Below are 20,990 nucleotides of genomic sequence, written 5' to 3' on the forward strand. Positions count from 1 at the left end.
GCAGCCCGGCCTCTCCCTGACATTTTCTGCCTTTCTAGACCGTCTACATATTTCAGTGTTTTCTATAGTACAATGGGAACGTAAACTCCCTGCAGCAATGAAAGGACAGAAGTTCTGAAAGAAAGTTTGGAGAACACGTCTATCCTATGTACTAGTTCTATTATTATTATTTATTTATAAAGCGCCCTTGTTTCCAAAGTGCTATACAAGCGATAGGGGGTGATGGACCACAACATTACAAGATCAAAGCACGTTACATGAATAAGGTAAATGGCCGACTGGTACATTTAGTCGTAAGATTCTGTCTTAGAAAAACTGAGCTCTGATCACTATAAAGATACACTAGGAAATGTATCCAGTACATATGGTCCAAGTGTGAAAAATTATCTTAAGCCTTATTTACCTGTTTGCATATTTCTCTGTATTTCTCGGCATAAACATTTTTTTTTTGTTTTGTTAAAATGACGCCGGACCTTGAAGTTGTTTTCTTAATAAAGAAAAACCTTTTGAGGACGTCGGCCTGAGAGAAGTCTCCGCGCATCCCTGGGTAGATCTAGAAATTCTCTTTTATTTCTAACAGATTAATTACCATGGAACAATTTACTCTGGAGTGGTTCCTGCCGCTCTCAGGCTGTGAAGATCCTGGGCTGACGGGAAGGTTTTTCATTAAAAATTTATTATTGTTTTAGGAAATCTCACTCTCATCCTGGCGACATCCCGCAAAACGTATCAAAACAAGATAATTACTGGATGAGGTTTCAGGTTGGTTCCTGCGTGCGGCCTCTCCACCAGGAAACAGGTAGATTGAGAAATAATTGAAAGCAAAATTGTGAATTCATCTTCCTATACAAATCTCAGCCCCCCCAAATATTACCTCCCTAGTGTCCCTCAACTATTATTATCCCAACATATTTCGTTGAGCTCCCCTGGTGAGCTGCTCTATTATCACACAACACTTCTTGTTGTTAACAAGAACTTATATATCGCATGTGTCTTATGCAGGAGGAAAGTCATAGCTAGAGATGAGCCAAGCTTTAGCAAGCTCAGCTTAGTCTGCACCCAGTCGTGCAGCATTTGATTACTGGTGGCTGAAGGAGTTTGAGAAAACATGGATACTGCCTATGGCCTATGGTTGTATCTATATTTTTCAGACAGCCTTAGGGCTGCATCCAACTTCTTCATCCACAGGTATCTAAATGCTGCATGCTAGTGTTCAGACGAACCTCAGTGTGCTGAAGGTTCGCTCTTCTCTAGTCATGTGTGGCCAATATCTGAATAAAGTAAAAGGGTGCACTAACAATTTAATCATTGTTTATGCAGCCCTGACCACACAATGGTCAAGCTGTACAATATGAATATGCAAAAATGAGAGCCCGTGGAGCCTCATTTAAGAGTCTTGAAACACAGAATAGTTATCCCTCCGGGAAGGACCCAGCCACGGGGTGGCTCCTGTAGGGAAACCACCAAAACCACCATATTAAGTGGTCCTATAAGTCAATGTATTGACAAGGGGAAAACCAAGGCCAGGTATCCATCCACAGATAGCTGTTTTGGGGTGTTGCCCCTCATCAGCATGGGACAGGATTTTGACTAGGTGGGAGCAATGCCTAGTAGAGCAATACAGGAAGCTGTATAATAGGCTGTGTAATAGAGTGCCGATCTAAGAGCTGATCTAGGATCTTAGGATCTTATGTATAAACCCCCACTAGCCCAAATTGTGATTATTTATCTAGATCATACAGTTTTGGGTAAGCAATGTGTACGCAGGTGGATCTGCTGTGAAATGTTATAGCACAGGCTAAAATCTAACTAGAGCCATTGGGGGAGATTTATCAAACATGGTGTAAAGTGAAACTGGCTCAGTTGCCCCTAGCAACCAATCAGATTCCACCTTTCATTCCTCACAGACTCTTTGAAAAAATGAAAGGTGGAATCTGATTGGTTGCTGGGGGCAACTGGGCCAGTTTTACTTTACACCATGTTTGATAAATCTCCCCCAATGTCTCCAGGATTGTGATTCTAGCTGAGATTTAGACTTAGCTTGCGCAGGCTGAAGGAAAAGGTGAATTTGCTTGTAACTCTCCCCTTAAAGGGGAACTATCAGCAGGTTAGACAAATCTAACCTGCTGATAGTTCCCTAGTAGGCCGGATCAGTGCTTGGAGGGTCAGTAGTTATGCCCCCAGTGCTCCTAACGGCTTACCGGGCACAACTAACAGCACAGGAACGGCACTAAGAAAAAAGGAAAGAGACATACCTTAATCCTCAGCACCCTATGCCCACTAGGGAGCTTTCAGCAATTTAGATTTGTTTAACCTGCTGATTGTTCCCGTCTAAAGGGGTTATCTGGTGAGGGAAAAGTTTTTATATACTGTTGCACATATGACGTTATGCTTACCTGTTCATGCTCCTCCAGTGTCCTCCAATGGGTCTACGGGTCCCTGGCTGAATGATCCCGCCTCCACCTCTGAGACTGGCAGAATCACTGGCCACAGCGTTGTCCCATCTCAGTCAGCGATTGGCTGAGCAGGCTGTTATTGGTGAGACTGGAAGTGGAGGTGGGGGGACCCCAAGACCTGTAAGAGGACACCAGGGGACCATGGAGAGATAAGCATAGGTTTTTTAATGTTTTCTATATACTTTCGAGTCCAAAAGAGGTAAAAACGTATTATGTTCGTTTTATCATCCTCCTTATCAATCAGGAAGCATACTTGGTCCCACGGTGTCACATGGAGGAAAGGAAGGGTTTTTTGTTTGTTTTTCTTTCAAGAAAAGATAAGAAGACATGACCTGGCCATTTAGCTCCTCATAAAAGATGCAACAGACAAACAAAAAAGACGCTAAACTGGTGGAACAAAAAAGCTATGACTACTAGAACACAAGGCAGGAGAAGTGTTACTGGTCCTTAGACTAACATTTGTTATCCCGCCAAGAGGTTAACGCAGGTAAGGCACCCGAGAAATGCGTCAGCTAGATTTACCTGAGACGTAGATTCCAAATGTATAAGAAAAAAAAAATGAATTTTCCAATTTCAATGTGATTTGTTCAGGGGTTAAGGGATGTCTATGGTGTTTTCAGGCAGAATATTGTGGAATGTTCCGCTCCATATCTTTTCTTCTTAAATCATTTTTATTGAAGGCGTAAAAAACACACTATAGAAAAAAGATACATCAACAAAGTACAAGTACAGAAAGACTTGTAGCACAGACGGAGATCACAGCAGCATTATTAAATTACTATAGGAAAAAGTGCAAAAGTAAAAGAAAACTTTCCTTTAAAAAAACTTGTTTTAACTCAACTTGATCAGTTGAGTTAAAACATAAAATATCACACATAAAAGGAATGTAGACATCAACAATAGCATTTGAGCTTTTGGTTAGGAGAGAATAACAATTAAATTTTTTTGCCTTTGTCCACAATTTGCTATGGAGGATTAGTGACCTTGTTCAAAATCAACTGGGCGAATAGGGGAGAAACTACTTCTCTAGGGCTCTAAGCCTTAACCTTTTACTTAAATAACTTTTGACAAGTCATCACTGCTGAGACCCGCTGCGATTACGAGATATAGCCATCCACTCCCCGGCCGCTCACTCTTTCCGACCATGTTGTCTCTTAGACATGGTCAGCATAAGCCATTATGGAGATACGACCGGGAAGTGGATGGCACTGCTGCCACGCTCTCTCTGCAACTTGATTACAACAGGTCTCAGCAGTGATGATCAAAACGGAAGGAAGAAAGTCAATTTCTGCCATGGACAGTAGTGGATGTTGGTGGATCAGCGGCGTAATATCAGTTTTCTCTCAGGACAGCAGTGAACATTAAGTTGTTAAGACAGTGAGTTATTAAGATGGACATTGTGTTCACTATGACTTCCTATAATGCACACCCAGCACCCAGTGACTTGATATAATAAACAACCATAACCCAGTGACTTGGTATACTGGACAATAGCTTAGCTTCAGTGTCTGCTCTGAATGTTGCTATAATGTACTATTCTGTTATTTATTAGGAGCTCCCATAATGTAAAAGATTATTTATGTTGCCAGATGCCAGTCCCGCCCTGTCTTTTATAATGTCCAGGCTTAGGCTATGTTTACACACTGTTTTTTTATTTTTTTATTCGATAATAAATGATGGCCGCTTTTTCACTTTATTTCAACGGGGTGTGAAAATAGCCATAAAATTTAAGTGTCATTTCAGAAAACATTTGCCTACAGTGAATGCGATACAATAGGAAACAGCAGTGCTGGGACGCACACTCCTCACCAGTTCTAATTATCGAAGGGGTCAAAAGTTGTCTGAAATGACAGGTACACTAAGATCTAGAGATGATCGAACCGGGTTCGGGTTCATCCGAGTCCATCCGAACCGAAACGATCGGCATTTGATTAGCGGGGGCTGCTGAACTTGGATAAAGCTCTAAGGTTGTGTGGAAAACATGGATACAGCCAATGACTATATCCATGTTTTCCACATAGCCTTAGGGCTTTATCCAACTTCAGCAGCCACCGCTAATCAAATGCCGAAAGTTCGGGTTCGGATGGACTCGAGCATGCTCCAGGTTCGCTCATCTCTACTAAGATTCAATCAGACCCATTAGTAGTCTCACTGCTTGTCAATCATCCCACAAAAACAGGCAGAGAGCTGTGACTAAATACAGCCTGGTCTCCGCCCAGATGACTAGTTCCTGCCTCTCTCCCTGTCTTGTGCCTGTATAAAAGCCATTTTTTCTCAATATGCAGATACTCCTGAAGACACTGTATATATGGTAGGGGTGCTGTGTAGGAGCTCTATTTGATCAAACTGGGAGCTATATCAATCACGATCATGCTGATTGGTTCCCTTTAAGGCCTCCATACACATTGGAGCAAAGTTAATTTTTGTGGGAATGGCTGACTGTTTAGAGTGTATGGGGCCTCCAGATTCACCCCTAACAGATGATGTTGGGAGAGAGTAGCATCTGCCATGTTGGATTTGAACGGCCTCATCCTTTAGTTCTCAGAGAGTTTAACTAACACCCAAGGAGACTTGCAGTGGCTTACCCTTTCTCTATTTATAACACAAGCATGCTCAGCTAAGCCGAATGTTCATGTATTTGGAGGGATTAGGAGAAAGCATATGTATAGCTGCCTAGAATTTGGCAGGAGAATTTTCTATTATAAAAGAGCCCTCCCTGTATCTTTAATAATGGACAGTACGGCTGATCCCCTCGGTGTACACGCGGAGATTCATTGAAAGTGATACAGTCTTAATTGGTTTCTTTATCTGACCAGATTTGTGTTATCTCATCAGCAGCAAGATGTTCTGTTCTTCAAGGACGCACACAACATCTTCGAGGTATTCGGCTATTTGAAAATTTTAAGCAGGAAATATAGACAGAAATAACTCTGTAATTTTTTTTTTTTTTTTGCATTACATAAGATCTCAGAAGGTCTCATTTTATATATATATATATATATATATATATATATATATATATATATATAGACCAGGAAACTAATGTACTGACCGAGATAGAGACGTATACCTGCCCTGGAATGTAAAGACTGTAAGGGAGTGTCACCGGCACAACGTCAGGAATGAGGAGAGAAGAGACAACATCAACATCAAGGTCATGTCCTTTAAGATACTTGTGCTGAGTGACTTGTGACATGCTCACCTCCTCAATGATGTAGGAGCTCATCATACTTAAACAAACAATGGTTGCCACTAGTTGAAGCGCCTTCAACTAGTAGCCAGAGTAGAGTGACTGAAAAGAGTGTCTCTCACTGTGGAGGACCCAGCTATCACATTCATATTTAATGAAAACTGTGTAATACTTCGTATTGTCATATTAATATATTATGGATTTGTTATTTTAGCAATCTTCTAGCCCAGAACCAGAGTTACGCATAATGCTGAATAATCACAACCTGTGGCCTATATGGTTGACAGGAATCTGATGTAGAAGGTAGAGATATTGGATGCCTTAGAGATTTAGGACGCCTATGACGGTTAGAATTTATATGCCGGAATGTTCCAGAAATCAAGGGAGTGACTTGTCATGAGTAGAATCATAATTCAGAATTCTGGCAGATTTATTGCGAATGGGTGAAGTGAAATGTTTTACAGGGGCCAGGTTGGCACTCTGTAGCAGCACCATCTAGTGGTGAGACAATGTAACAGCCAGACATCTCTAATCAACACATGAAAGGGTCAGCATAGTAAAGGTGAAGTAGAGCATCATCTAGTGGTAAAAGCAAGTAATACATCAACAACTAGCTCTAATAGTCTCAGCTTCCCAGATGCCTGTGAATATGAAATGGTGCAGCTTTCCCTAAGGCTGGGTTCACACTACGTATATTTCAGTCAGTATTGTGGTCCTCATATTGCAACCAAAACCAGGAGTGGATTAAAAACACAGAAAGGATCTGTTCACACAATGTTGAAATTGAGTGGATGGCCGCCATATAACAGTAAATAACTGCCATTATTTCAATATAACGGCCGTTGTTTTAAAATAACAGCAAATATTTGCCATTTAATGGCGGCCATCCACTTAATTTCAACATTGTGTGAACAGAGTCTTTCTGTATTTGGTTGCAATATGAGGACCACAATACTGACTGAAACATACGTAGTGTGAAGCCAGCCTTAATCTGCATATTGCAAGCAGAGTACAGCATGATATGGCGGTCATTCTGTTTTTTTTTAATGCAAAATATATAACAATAAACTTAATTATTAAATAAAACAAAGTGGTTTATTTTGCTGAATAAGGTCAATGCTGTAATTCCTCCTTGATTCTCATTTACTAACCTTTGATCAGGGAACAGACCAAGTTGTAGACTAGGCTGGTTCTAGACTGATGGGTGTTAATAATACTGTGAGATCTTAGATCCCAGGCATTTGGTACGATGACGGATTGGGTGTTTAGTGCATTGCAGGAGTGAGCCACCGGGCCCCCTGATGCGACGGCCCCGTAGCAGTTGCAATGGCTGCTAACAAAGAGTGGTTCCTACTCTTGCACCCATGTATTACCCATTTATTTGAAGGGAACTGCAGGGAAAATGTATGGCGCATGTCCCCCCCCTCTAAAAGTATCAGCAGATCACGCTATGTTTAGACAACTATTATAAATGAAGGTTTTTCTCAGCATTTTTGTGGGAAATAAATATCTATAGGTGAACTTAGTGAAACATCATATTGCCTTTCCTATTCCTGCAGCATAAGGTGAGAGGACTATCTACAACTGAAAGGTCTGCTATATTTTAGCATTTCAGGTTTTTTTATTTGTCAGAATCATGTTTAGTTTCTTCTTTTACTTCATTTCTGCCATGGCCGTGGTTGCAGCGCAATCTATCGCAGCACAGGGTGCTCTTCCAGCCCGGGATGTTGAATTGGGGATACAGGCCCTGACAGAAGGCTTCAGTGGCACACCCGCTCATCACCACATCATCTGGAGAAGAACCTGGGGAGAGGGTATATATGATCAGAAATAAATATACAATTTAGGATTAGAGGAGATCTGATGTATAGCAGAAGCCATGATGAGTGGGGGGGGGGGTGCCCACCTATCAGATCCATACACTTGGTCATCTGCCCCCTGCACCGCATGGTGCCAGACTCTTCAGGAGATGATCGGCTGTAACACTCCATCCCATTCTCTTCTCCAGGATCCTCATCTGAGAGGGAAAGATAGAAGAATATGTGTTTTTAGATCTCGCTTACCCCAATGTAATGTTTTAGTTCCTGATGTGACTCAAACAACATGTTCATACATAGTCAGTAACATGTTCAACATTTATTCAGTGTCTAATAAGCCTTAAAGTGTCACTGTCGTTTACATTTTTTTTGCAGAAATCAATAGTACAGGTGATTTTAAGAAACTTTGTCATTGGTTTTATTAGCCGAAAAAGGCATTTTTATCATGAAAAAGCAGTTTGAAGTTCTCCCCCCTGTCTTCATGATTGTCTATAGAGAGGGGAGGGGTGGAGGGAGATGAGGCACCAAAACAGGACAACAAAGAGTTAATTTACAGCTACATCACTGGCTATCTATTCTGACAGTCAGCACTGACCTCTCTGACCTCTGAATACGGCTTTCATGCAGCTCCCACTGTGTAATCCTTTGTTCTCTGCTCTCTGCTGCCGACTAATCTCTCTCCTCCCTCCTCCCTCCTCCCCTCTCCATAGGTTACACAGGGCTCGCCTGATGTAAAAGAGTTGAGATTTCCTGATAATGAGCAGTGAATGAGACAGAGGAGGGAGGAGGGCCTGGGGAAAGGCTTTTTGAATGCAGATAATGGCACATTTGCCTAATAAACCCAATTACAAAGTTTCTTAAAATTACCTGGACTGCAAAAAAATAAAATGACAGTGACACTTTCACATGACTGGGAACTTTCCAGTAAGAAAGCTACTTCCAAGAGGTGACATCAGACAGCTGCATTGCATATCCTTTCTTCATAGAATTCCCAGTGGATCATAATTGACCTATATGACTCCAGACAGCTTTATGATACCCATGTTGTAGAAACATTATTTCACTGGTCCCACAATAAAAAGCCTCTATGCAGCCAGCCAGTATCCTTTTCTGTATTCTTGGCTTACATTCCCAGTCATGTCTTAAGGCTTCTTATTTAAATCAGACACTGACTCGAAGGGAAAGCCATCTCTAAAAGGGCTGCTTTGCATATCCTTCTGATGTATACCACACAGTGCCAACAGCATGGTCGTAGCTTTAATATGTCAAATGTAGTCTCCTTGTATGTTTGGTCTGCTTTTTTTCAGTATTTTATTTGTGGGACAGAATAGCTTAGTAACATGGGATTGGTCCATGTTATTATGTTGTAATTAGGGATGGTCCGAAACTGCCGAGGTCCGGGTTCGTATGAACCCAAATGCTCGGCATCAGATTCCTGCTGTCAGATTCCCGCTGTCTGACCGTCTGGAAAACTGGGATACAGCCTATGGCTGCCCTCCACGGAGAGGGCAGACAGCGGGTATCATTGCAGAGAGTTCGGGTTCGTACGTTCGTTCGAACTCGGTTCGGACCATCCCTAGTTGTAATCTATGGCTATAAAGAGCATGCCTTACCTGTAAAGTGCCCCTTGTTGCACTGGCTCCCATTACAGCAGTGATGACTGGAGGCATATGATAGCGGTTTCTGCCCATTGCTGAATGCAGAGAGTGCAGGACATGTGGAGGTGTTACTGCAGCTTTTTATCATGGTGTGCATGATGTCTGCCGAAGAGAGAAAGAAGATGGATAACAATATAAATAATCTGATGATTACATGTCACAACAGAAATGACAAACAACAAGATGTACACACAATGTTATTATTGCATTTATTGCTGATACTCTTATATACATGGCCTTGAAGCTATGGGCTGTGACCAGCAGGGGGCGCTCTCTCATTATAAAGTCTACATATTGACAATGGGATGTTAATATGAAAAATCAACACGTCAAGGGCAGCATTTACAAGGAGAGTGAATTAGGACCACTCAATTCCTGGACGTCAAGATGTATCTGTCAAATCTGTGCACGGGCCACTATTTCCCTTCGCTTTTTTCATCGCCATCACATTATTTTTCCTTTTGCCTAAATGGCAATAGGTTATTAAAGGGGATTATACAACTCTTAAGCCTATCTTAATCTGTCAGGACTAATGCACTGGTACTCTAGACAAGACGGAGTGTGTTATTAAGAGTAATTTAGACTGCTAGGGAGCATAACGTACCAGGGAGGCCTGTGCGCGGCTGCAGCCAGCTCTCTACATGGCGTCCCATTGACCTCTATGGCTTAGAGTGTACGTATATTGTGATTAGAGATGAGCGAGTAGTGAAATATTTAAAAGTTGCTTGACTATTCGATTAAATATTGAATCCCATTAAAGTCTATGGGAAAAATGTTTGTGACTTGGTGATCTCCAAGTGGTAATATTTAGGTTTCAGAGTTCACCAGGACACCTCAAAAAATAATGCAAAGACCTCTGGAATGCAACTGGGGAAGCATGCCCGGGTGCATCTAACACGCCCAAGTCGCAGCATTATGCCACTATCACACCCTTTCAACTATACACTCCAAACACTCTCAGTATACAGCCGTATACCCAATATATATGATTTTTTAGAAATGCCTTCAGGCAACAGGCGTTCCAATGGTTAATGTTATGCACAGAACACAAAATAGCTGTATATATGCGTGTTTAAGAGCTGTGTATATGTGTGATAAATCTCTGCTATTTATAATTTTAGCCCTAACAAGGGCTTTTTGGGGCCCCTCCTGCCTAAAATCACCTAATTTCTGACTGTCTCTACACACACTGACTCCCTGTCTAGCTCCAAGCAGCATCTGAAAACGAATCTGAAAACCACTATTCTTGTACTCTGAAGGTCACATGGTTTAGCCAGCCAATGAATGTAGATACTTTTTTTTTTCACTTCCTGTGTGCTCCTAGTGCCTGCCCCCCCCCCCCTCGCATAATTATTGGTTTGAAAAAAGAAGTGCCAGGGTAGGTGGGAGGGGAATCTAATTTTTACAATCTTGGTTTTTTAATAGTGTACTATTCGGTTGAATACCTACACTCGATCGAGCTGTACTCCTTTATCTCTAATTGTGAGTATTGGAGGATTTCAAACAGTCTTCTACACATTCTATGTTACATAGTTGTGATCTCTGTTCACACTGTGTCTACTTCCAGCACATTAAACATATACATGCAGCTCCATTACCCAACAGAGACCTAAAGAGTGTCATTTTGGTTTGCATTTGGGCAATGATAGACCTTGCATTCCTTTATAGTCATATACACACAGGGGTGCCTGAAACAGGAGAAGTTATGAGGACCAGTTTTGTTGGGTACTTGCGCAGTGTAACACTGTTCCAACCATCCCAGATTCAGTAAGACAGTCCTGATTTTTGAATGCTGTCCCTGGACAATCCCCATATGTCCCGCTTGTTATTGAGACGTCCCGACTCTGCATGGAAAAGTACCATTTGAAGGTTGCGTTTAGCACTGTGCTAGGTTGTCTAGGTAGCACTGTTTGGGGGCATTGTAGTTGGCTCTGATATAGTACACTGTGACTAGCTCAGTTATGGAGAAACTGTGACTGGCACGTGGTTACGTGGGTATGTGGCTGGTGGTGTTATGGTGACACTATGGCTGGTTCTATTATGAGGAATTGTAGCCTTCACTTTGGGGCAGCATGACTTTTGTCCTTGTTATGGAGAAACTGTAACTGACCCTGGTATGAAGCACTATCGTAGTCACTATGGTAGGCACTGTTATGGGAGCATAGCGACTGGCACAATGATGGGTGTATCATAGCGGACATTGTTATGGGGAACTGATGGCAATACCAAGGGGCTACTGTTTTGGGAGCATAGTGGCTACAATGGTTATGGTAGCACTGTGGCACTATAATGTGGACTGTAGCTGGCACCATTATGGGGCTACTGGATTTGTGTCTATAAGTGTTATGAGTGCTCTGTGACTGTGATGGAGCTTCCTCTTATATGTGGCACTTTGGCTGCAGTTATTATAGGGGCACTGTTTGCCACTATATTGTTATCTTATACAGGGACTAGCATTGCAGCTAAGCACTATGTCATAAGACCTGAACTGTAATAGCATATACATTCTGTGGGCTAGAGTGGCCCTGTTTTTGGAAAATAAGCATAAACTTTTTAAAAACTTCACACAACCTAGTTCTGCACCATAGCCCCCACAGCAGTAGTCCTAGCCACCAACTTGTGCTGGGACCTGTAGCTGCCCCTATTCATTTAATGGGAAACTGTCAGCTATATAGCAATGTAAGCAATTTAAGAAATCTTTTCTAGCTGAAAGTTTCCCTTTAAATTAGTCTGCTTCAGTTCCCTAGCTGAATGATGGGGGAAAGGGGGTGTACTTTAGTAAAAGGAAAATGGTGCTGCACCCTCCCCTAGAGAAGAAAAGGTTTTCAATAAATAAACTGAATACAAAAATAAGAAGACACAGTGAGAGGTTATTTGGGGGAAAGATCAGAAGCAGCCTGAGAAAATATTATTTTACTGAAAGAGTAGTAGATACTTGTAATGAACACCTAGCAAATGTGGTAGGTAAATACACAGTAAGTGAATGTAAACCTGCCTGGCATAAACAGTTATCTATCCAAAGATAATAAGAAAGGAAATATTATAAGGGCAGACTAGATGGACCAGGTGGTCTCCTACTTCGATGTAACGTGTTTCTATGACATAAAATCTAAGACTATGTGACACATTCCTGGAAAGTGATTCTTGTGTTAGGAATAAACTGCAGAAATCAAGACATTAAAGGGGTATTCCAGCCCATAGCACTTCTCTCCTATCCACAAGATAGGGGATGTGCCTGATCCTGGCTTATATAATTGGTGGGACCCCCGAAATCTCAAGAACAGGGGCCCAAGTCTCCTATGATGCTCTACTGTGGTGGGAAACGAGGAACTCTGTGAACAGCCCTGTGGATAGGCGATAAGTCACATAGGCTGGAAAACGCCTTTAAATAAGTCAGGTGAAGCCATGAAATGGTTAAATTTTTCAGAAAGAAGACAGAGAGAGAAGACTCCTTTTCATCCTCCTATTGATATTTACTGAGCTGCAGGTAAATCTTTCTCAAGACAACAGGTTGAAATAAACAAGTTAGGCTACAAAAGAGGAAGATGTTTTATTGTGACAGCCACAAAACAAGAGGGGGCGGATCCGAAATACATAAAAGATCACTCAACACAGTGTAATAATATCCCCACCACAAAGCACAAGTCAAACACAAGAGATGGAGAATCCTTCACATATATGACTCAGCTCTACCAACAAATACACTGGGATAGAGTCAAAGATGAACCTGTCCAGTGTATCTAGACAGAGTGCGGCCAGCCAGGGAGTGAAGTGCACCAACGTGACCTTCGCCCAGGGATATCTCTGTTAATGCTTAGTTTAGTACTCTTAAAGGGTTTGTTCAGTTTTGACCACCTCTGAATGCAGGACATCTCATCAGTGCTAGACGTCTCATAATTGCAATTCTTTGTAGAGTCTAACGTTATACTTGTCCAACATTTGCAGTGGTTAAAGTGGTGTCATGTCTTGATGGAAGAGTATGCGGACTTTGATAGGGGTTCCCAAGCACCATCTCCCTGCACACACACACGCTCACTCACATACACGCATGTTTGAATATTGCACCTAAAATGGAGACTCCAATGGAGTTAGCATACTCTAACAGAATTTGTACCCCTAAAACCCATTTCAGAAGGTTGTAGTACTCTCTGTATCACCTAAAATCCCATCTTGCCCTACTAGAACCTACCTTGAGTTACTGCGGTAGTAATAGACACCTCAATACAAGACTTTTGAGAAGGTCCACATCTCATGCTTGGATGATTGTTCCCAGCACACGTTAAAGGTGGTCCTTGGCATGCCAAGCACTCGGTACGGTAATCCTCTCCAAGTTCTGAAAATGAGATGGTAAACTGTAGTAAGTCTGGTCATAAGGACTAATATAATCTCTGAATGAATGGGACCAGTTGGGTGGTTAACAGATCCTTCTTGAGGCATGGACATGAACCTGTTGGTTGACTTCATGTTCTATAGAAGATCTACTCACCTGGTACTAAGTCTTGGTTACAGAGGTCACTGTCACAACAGAGAATGCTCTGGCTGGTATGGATGTGTTTCAGGGAACCTGTGCTGGTTTGGTTGCAGGTTTCTCCAAAGGAACATTCCTTAACTAGGACACCCCCATGCAGCAAACCTGGGAATAGTAATAGGTTGTTACAACTCTTCACATGATACATGCAGCCCATCCACCCGCCGAACACTGTGGTCCGATGCTGATAGATAAAACATCTACTCACCGGTGTATGTGATGAATGAAGAGCTGCAGTACGCTTTGGTACTGTCACATGTCTCCACCTTCTGCTCTTCAGATGCATGATCCGGCAGACCCCTGAAGGTGAAGCACTGGAGGCCAACAGCTGAATGCAAAGAAACAAAGGTAAGACGATAGTTAGTTGTATTCACACATAGGGGGCAGTATTATTGTAGTTACAAATAGAAGGCAGCATTATAATAGTTATATTCATGTCCATAGGAGTAGTATTACAGTAGTTATATAATTGTACATAGGAGCAGTATTATAGTAGTTATATTCTTGTACATTGGGGTAGTATTATAGTAGTTATAATCTTTTACATGGGAGCAGTATTATAGTAGTTATATTCTTGTATATCTGAGCAGTATTATAGTAGTTATGGTTCAGGGAAGAAAAAGAGTGCTGCACCTCACACCTATGGCTGATACTAGTACCTCTCGGCTGCATAAAAAACATCAGAATTCTGTATGTGAATTGATCAAGCCACACTGCCCCATGTACCGCGTGCAGGTATCTGATACACATGGGTCCCTACACTAAGTCCACACTGTGCCAGTCAGCGACCACCACCCCCGCAGGCGTGCACAGTCAGGGAAGGGAGGCCATGGAACGGCCCTGCAACCCCCATGCCACAGGACCAGACCCAAAAATGCCACACCAAAACCCAGCCAGCACCACCGGCGGAGGAAGCTGCCCCCAAACAGCACAAGTCTGGATAAGGTATTGCACTCACCATAGCTATCAAAGATAGAATGGGACAGACAGGAGGGATTAAAACCATGAGCACTCAGGTGTCTCCTGCTAATTGCGGTCATGTGGGTCTTACCAGGAGGAGTGCAAAACACGGAGAAAAAAGAGAAACAAAATATGGTTCAGGGAAGAAAAAGAGTGCTGCACCTCACACCTATGGCTGATACTAGTGCCTCTCGGCTGCATAAAAAACATCAGAATTCTGTATGTGAATTGATCAAGCCACACTGCCCCATGTACTGCATGCAGGTATCTGATACACATGGGTCCCTACACTAAGTCCACACTGTGCCAGTCAGCGACCACCACCCCCGCAGGCGTGCACAGTCAATACCTTATGTCTTCCCCATTCTGTGAGAGCAGTAATCGTAAGTGTAATACCATATCCATACTTGTGTCGTTTGGGGGCAGCCTTCCCCGCCGGTGGTGCTGGCTGGGTTTTGGTGGGGCTTTTTGGGTCTGGTCCTGTGACATTGGGGTTGCAGGGCCGTTCCATGGCCTCCCTTCCCTGCATGTGCACGCTTTGCGGGGTTGGCGGTCGCTGGCCGACACGGTGTGGAGTTAGCGTAGGGACCCGTGTGGACCAGAGGACCTGCGCGGTGGTACACGGGGCAATATGGCTTGATCAATTCATATACAGACACTCTGGTGTTGATTTTTAATATAGGCCTAGCGGCATTAGTATCAGCCATAGATGGGATGTGCAGCCGTTCCATTCTCTCCAGTTCGTGTATTATAGTAGTTATATTCTTGTACATATGGGACAGTATTATAGTAATTATATTCTTGTGTATATGAGCAGTATTACAGTTGTTATATGCACAAGCCAAAAAGACAGAAATGGCTGCACATCGCACCCATGGCTGACACGAAAGCTTATTCAGCTACATTTAAAACCAACATCAGAAGTTAGTATATAATTTGGCCAAACCATATTGCCTCATGTACCACGTGCAGGTCTTCTGAGTCCCTAACCAAAAAACATCACTGTGCCGGTCAGCGACCACAATCCCCGCAAAACGTGCGCAAGCAGAGAAGGGGGGCCACGGAATGGCCCTGCAACCCCATTGTCACAGGACCAGACCCTAAAAGGCCCCCCCAAACCCCACAGGCGCCACCGGCGGAAAAAGTAGACGCCAAGCAACTCCATTCCTCTGCAGGTAGAATGGGAGAATACTAGGAGATCCTCCCCTTATGTACACAGGTGCTTCCTGCTAATTTGGATCACATGGGTCTTACAAAGCACGAGTGCTAGCCACAATGAAAAAAGGGACAGAATACATAAAATATGCACAAGCCAAAAAGTGGTTATATAATTGTACATAGGAGCAGTATTATAGTAGTTTTGCACAAGCCTAGAGGACAGAAATGGCTGCACATCGCACCCATGGTTAATATGAAAGCTTGTTCAGCTACATTAAAAACAAACATCAGAAGTTAGTATATATTTTGATCAAACCATATTGCCTCATGTACCACATGCAGGTCTCTGATACACAGAACACTAAACGACACTGCGCCGGTCAGCAAACGCCAACTCCGCAAAGCAAGCACAAGCAGGGAAGGGAGGCCATAGAATGGCCCTGCAACCCCAATATCACAGGACCAAACCTCAAGGGCCCCCACAAACCCCGCAGGTGCCGGTGTCGGTGAAGGCGCTATGCCCTTTCTGAGTGGCTAGCACACCTCCTTGTAAGACCCATGATGACCCCAATTAGCAGGAAGCATCTGTGCACACATGGTAAGTACCTCCTATTTCTCCCATTCTACCTCCAGTGCAGTGGTGAGTGGTACGATCTTGTTCACACTTGTGTTGCTTGGTGGCTGGTTTCTACGTCGGTGGCGCCTGCTGGGTTTGGGGGGGCCCTTGGGGTTTGGTCCTGTGACAGGGGGGTTGCAGGGACATTCTATGGCCTCCCGTCCCTGCCTGCGATCGCTTTGCGGGGTTAGCGGTCACTGACCGACACAGTGCTGATGTAGTGTAGGGACTCTTGTGAGCCAGGGGATCTGCACGTGGTATATGAGGCAATATGGTTTAATCAAATTATATACCAACATCCTGGCGTTGGTTTTTAAGTGTAGCAGAGAGGCATTAGTGTCAGCCATAGGTGTGAGGTGCAGCAGCTCCTTCTCTCCATGTCCGTATTATAGTAGTTATATTCTTATGCTGTGTTTACACAGACAGATTTATCTGACAGATTTTGGAAGCCAAAGCCAGGAATGGATTTGAAAAGAGGATAGATCCCAGTCTTTCCTTTATGACCTGATCCCTGTTTATAGTCTGTTCCTGGTTTGGGCTTCAAAGATCTGTCAGATAAATCTGTCTGTGTAAACGCACCATTATTCATAGGGGCAGTATTGGGCTATTTTCACACATCGTATCGGACCCGCCATTTCGTGACCCGGCCGGTCTTTGCCAAGATCATCCCGGCTGGTACTGCAGTACCGGCCCGATGATCTTTATGACCGTAGTGTTCTGATGCAGGTGCATCAGCGCGCGCCCGCATCAGAACTCCCCATAGCGCACAATGAAGCAAGCGGCCGGAGCCGCTTGCTTCATTGTGTGAACTGACAGGTCTTTCTGCTGCAGACGCTGTGTACGCTCTGGCTGGGATCCCATAGAACAAGAGGCAATGTTCCCCACTGCATTAAGTACGGCCATTGTTGCCGATGGCAACAACAGCCGTACTTTTACGTAGTGTGAACATAGCCTTATAGTAGATATATTCTTGTATATAGGGGGAAGTATTATAGCAGTTATATTCTTGTATATAGGAGCAGTATTATAGTAGATATATTCTTGTATATAGGAGGCAGTATTATAGTTGATATATTCTTGTATATAGGAGGCAGTATTACGGTAGTTGTATTCTTGTATATAGGAGGCAGTATTATAGCAGTTATATTCATGTACATAGGAGCAGTATTATATTAGGTATATTTTGCACACATAGGGCAGTATTAGATGAGTTATATTCTTGTACAAATATGATTTTTCCAATACAGCAATATTATCACATCTTCAAAGCAAAGTTTTGCTTGTAGTCATATTTGTAGCTGTAAATCTTTTGGTGGCAAACCCAGTTTTCTAGGGATTCACTGTATATTTAAAGGATACAATTGTCTCTTAAAATAATCCCGTCATCATGACATAAAACCATAACATGGGTTTAATACAGCAAATAAACCCTGCACTTAAAACACAGCAATTCTACAATAGTGCATAGTAAATATTCTTATACCACAGTTATGGTGCACAGTAAATATCCTTGTACCATAGTTATAGTGCACAGTAAACCTCCCACCTTGTCTTCTTTATAATATACAAACCATTCATTACCCTGAGATAATTATAATACAGACCTTATGCACAGGGCTTTACTATATAATACATCAAGCCAAGTAAGTGCAGCTAGAAGCAAAAGAGGAAACAGGCCTTTCTACTCTCGCCCATTAGGTGCCACTAATGTGCACCCTCTGATATCAAAACTACAACCTACAGTATGTACTACCTATTGTCACATCACTGTGTAGCCCTAAAAATATTGTTATCAACGCTTATGGTCTACAATGCATTTTTACATAAACAGCACCAACAAAGTCCATAGGTTTTGTTGTGTGTTGCATATGAATACAGCAATGGTAGTTTTCCATCTGCAGAGTTGGACCAAAAAATCCTCCGGTGGGCCATGACACAAACATGGGCCCTAAACATGTAGAAGAAGACAATGCCATGTGGAGGTGACTAGGGTCTATGTCTTATGTCTTATGGGACGATTCATTAATAACCACCTAGATCTTATTGTAGATATGTCCTGTAAGTGCAAAGATAACAGGCAAAGTATATTGTGTGACTAATAGGGGACGAGCACATGTTCATGACCCTCAGAATCATCTTGTCTGGTGGGCCCAAGCACCCCTAACTGTATCATATTGTTGAGTCCCCCAATCATTACGTGCCATTCATTGCATTGGTGCTTTCTATGTGGTAGAAGGACCACAGGATGCCATCTGGCCCAATGACTGTATCACCCATGAGTTCCATCAAGTCCATATTGACTTCTGGGTACTCTGCAGTATCTTCCTGCCTTGTGTTCTGGTTATTGGGCTTTTGGGTGACATCGTCATGGCTTTTATGACTCTATCTATTATAAATAATCTGAATTCATTGTTCTGGCGAAAATTTGGAACATTTTGAGAAATTTAACACGCAAAGTGACAAGTTGGCGCTTATCAAATGAAGGCGGGCACTGCCATCACAGCAATATGGGACCACGTACTAGATAGCCTCAGTGAGACATTTCTCAGTAAATTGCCTGCTTATCCCTGCCCTCCACAGATTGCCGTCAATTACTGCGAAACAACACAACGCTGATCTACTTAATCCATCTTCTTTACAATTAGAATATGCTGGAAATCTGCATTATATTAATTACACATTATTACTGAGAGGGATTTCACAAAACTCAACATCCTGACATAATTTTTCCATTTTAAACCACTTACGGAATTACACTCTGTCATTACAGACGTCAGTCAGCACTTACCCAGACACAGGAGGGCGCTGTAGAGGCCGGACTTCAGTAATAGCTTCATAATGGTTTTTTTTGTGCTCTAGGTCTGGGATAAGATGTGACTGCAAGACGACTCAATCCCACGAATGGTGCAGTATATAAACAGGTCCTACTGCTCTCTACATGGGAGGACCAGGGAGGGGTGAAAGCCAGGGCGATGGTTTTGTGCTAGTGATACCTGCAAGTCAAGGCCTGATGTTAGCTGGAGGGGATTAACTACATCATGGCCATAACTGATGTCTATAGTGTGACTAACCATTATGTAATTCATCAGGACATAATAGAGCTGCCGAGACAATGTCTCTTCCACACAAAGATATCCTAAAGTTTATTTTGAGTATGCCGGAGTCCATTAGTAGAAGATGACCCCATTTGGAAAAGGCTTTGGAAGCAATCACTTGTCACTAGGGTCTATTTCTTTAGGTATGATTCACATATAACCTATTAGATCTTATTACAGTGTGACTAAAAGGGGATGTGTACATGTTTTGTATAGATTTAGGGTGGTCCTGTGTACTCACTAACTAGGGTAGGACCAAAGAGTTCCAGTCAACAACAGCAGCAATGACCAATGTGGATGATATGGAAAGCCTACTTACCTTTGGTCCTCTACCGGCGGCACCTGCTGGGTTTTGGGGGGTCCTTGGGGTTTGGTCCTGTGACAGTGTTTTCGCAGGGCCATTCTATGGCCTTCCTTCCCTGCTTGCGCTCGCTTTGCGGGGTTTGCGGTCGCTGACCGACACAGTGTTGAGTTAGTGTAGGAACTCATGTAATACATGAGGCAATATGGTGTGATCAAATTATATACCAACATCCTGACGTTGGTTTTTAAATGACGCTTGAAAATGGTGGCAGGCAGCCACCGAAACGTCGCGCTTGTGCTTGCTGTTATTTTCACATGTTCTTTTAAATAAATCACCTCACGATTTTGGCATACTTCTGGAGTGCTGTGGACTTCACTACATTTATCTACGTTTGGTCAGTGGTCTCTGACCTGAATCTGCTGGCACCCTCTACCACCTTCAGGAGAAGTGCTGCTGGAACTTTTTCATTTGGTTTTTAAATGTAGCCGAGAGGCATTAGTGTCAGCCATAGGTGTGAGGTGCAGTGCTCCTTTCTCTCTATGTCCGTATTTTACTTGTCCCTTTTCTGAGTGCTAACACTCCTTCAGTAAGACCAATGTGACCCCAATTAGCAGGAAGCACCTGTGTACATATGGCAAGTACCACCTATCTTTCCCATTCTACCTGCAGGAGCAATGGTGAGTAGCAAGACCATGTCCACACTTGTGTTGCTTGGTGGTAGCTTTCTCCGCTGGCGGTGCCTGCTGGATTTTAGGGGGCCCTTGGGGTTTGGTCCTGTGACATTGGAGTTGCAAGGCCATTCTATGGCCTCCCTTTCCTGCTTGCTCTTACTTTGCGGGGTTAGCGGTCACTGACCGACACAGTGTTAAATTAGTGTAGGGTCTCATGTGAACCAGGGGACCTGCAAGTGGTACATGAGGCAATATGGTTTGAACTTTGATCAAATTATTTACCAAAATCCTGGCATTGGTTTTTAAGTGTAGCCGAGAGGCATTAGTGTCAGCCATAGGTGTGAGGTGCAGCGCTCTTTTCTCTCCATGTCCAAACAGAAAGTATAATGCCAGCCCAAAAGATGAATAGTGTGTCTAATTAATTCCTAATAGGGTCTGTCTATTGTCATGTCTGTCACGTTTTGACTATACTATACTTTTTAGTTATACTGTCTTCATTGTGCCTGGCTGACAAACTAAGAAAGGTGGATTATCTGG

General features: G+C 43.0%; 2 protein-coding genes and 1 long non-coding RNA gene across 3 annotated transcripts in view; 2 read left to right on the forward strand and 1 right to left on the reverse strand.

The window, feature by feature from the left end:
* Nucleotides 1–463: 463 nt before the first annotated feature.
* On the forward strand, nt 464–2,937 carry LOC138769863 (uncharacterized). The gene is made up of 3 exons (XR_011359337.1): nt 464–547; nt 690–799; nt 2,701–2,937. It is a non-coding gene; the product is annotated as an uncharacterized lncRNA (long non-coding RNA).
* A 3,782-nt stretch (nt 2,938–6,719) lies between these two features.
* On the reverse strand, nt 6,720–19,298 carry LOC138769862 (urokinase plasminogen activator surface receptor-like). The gene is made up of 7 exons (XM_069948576.1): nt 19,172–19,298; nt 13,858–13,977; nt 13,608–13,754; nt 13,311–13,454; nt 9,077–9,223; nt 7,553–7,663; nt 6,720–7,449 (listed from the first exon to the last, which is right to left on the reverse strand). Exons 1-7 carry the CDS (start codon nt 19,218–19,220, stop codon nt 7,268–7,270), a joined length of 900 nt encoding a protein of 299 aa, XP_069804677.1. The 5' UTR covers nt 19,221–19,298; the 3' UTR covers nt 6,720–7,267.
* LOC138769860 (uncharacterized) overlaps nt 13,981–20,990 on the forward strand; it is a 41,545-nt gene continuing 34,535 nt past the window's right edge. Inside the window, exon 1 of the mRNA XM_069948570.1 lies at nt 13,981–13,997. The gene's annotated coding sequence lies outside the window, so the exon portion shown is untranslated. The remainder of the gene's footprint in view (nt 13,998–20,990) is intronic.

The sequence above is a fragment of the Dendropsophus ebraccatus genome, chromosome 12 (genome assembly GCF_027789765.1).
Source record: "Dendropsophus ebraccatus isolate aDenEbr1 chromosome 12, aDenEbr1.pat, whole genome shotgun sequence".
NCBI classification, from domain to species: Eukaryota; Metazoa; Chordata; class Amphibia; order Anura; family Hylidae; genus Dendropsophus; species Dendropsophus ebraccatus.

Excerpts from the sequence above, each read along its gene's own strand:
- LOC138769862 (XM_069948576.1), bottom strand. The coding sequence starts at position 19,220 with ATGAAGCTATTACTGAAGTCCGGCCTCTACAGCGCCCTCCTGTGTCTG. Across the intron at positions 13,755-13,857 it reads TTCATTCATCACATACACCG|GTTTGCTGCATGGGGGTGTC; the intron begins GTGAGTAGATGT and ends TACTATTCCCAG. Across the intron at positions 13,455-13,607 it reads TAACCAAGACTTAGTACCAG|AACTTGGAGAGGATTACCGT; the intron begins GTGAGTAGATCT and ends TCTCATTTTCAG.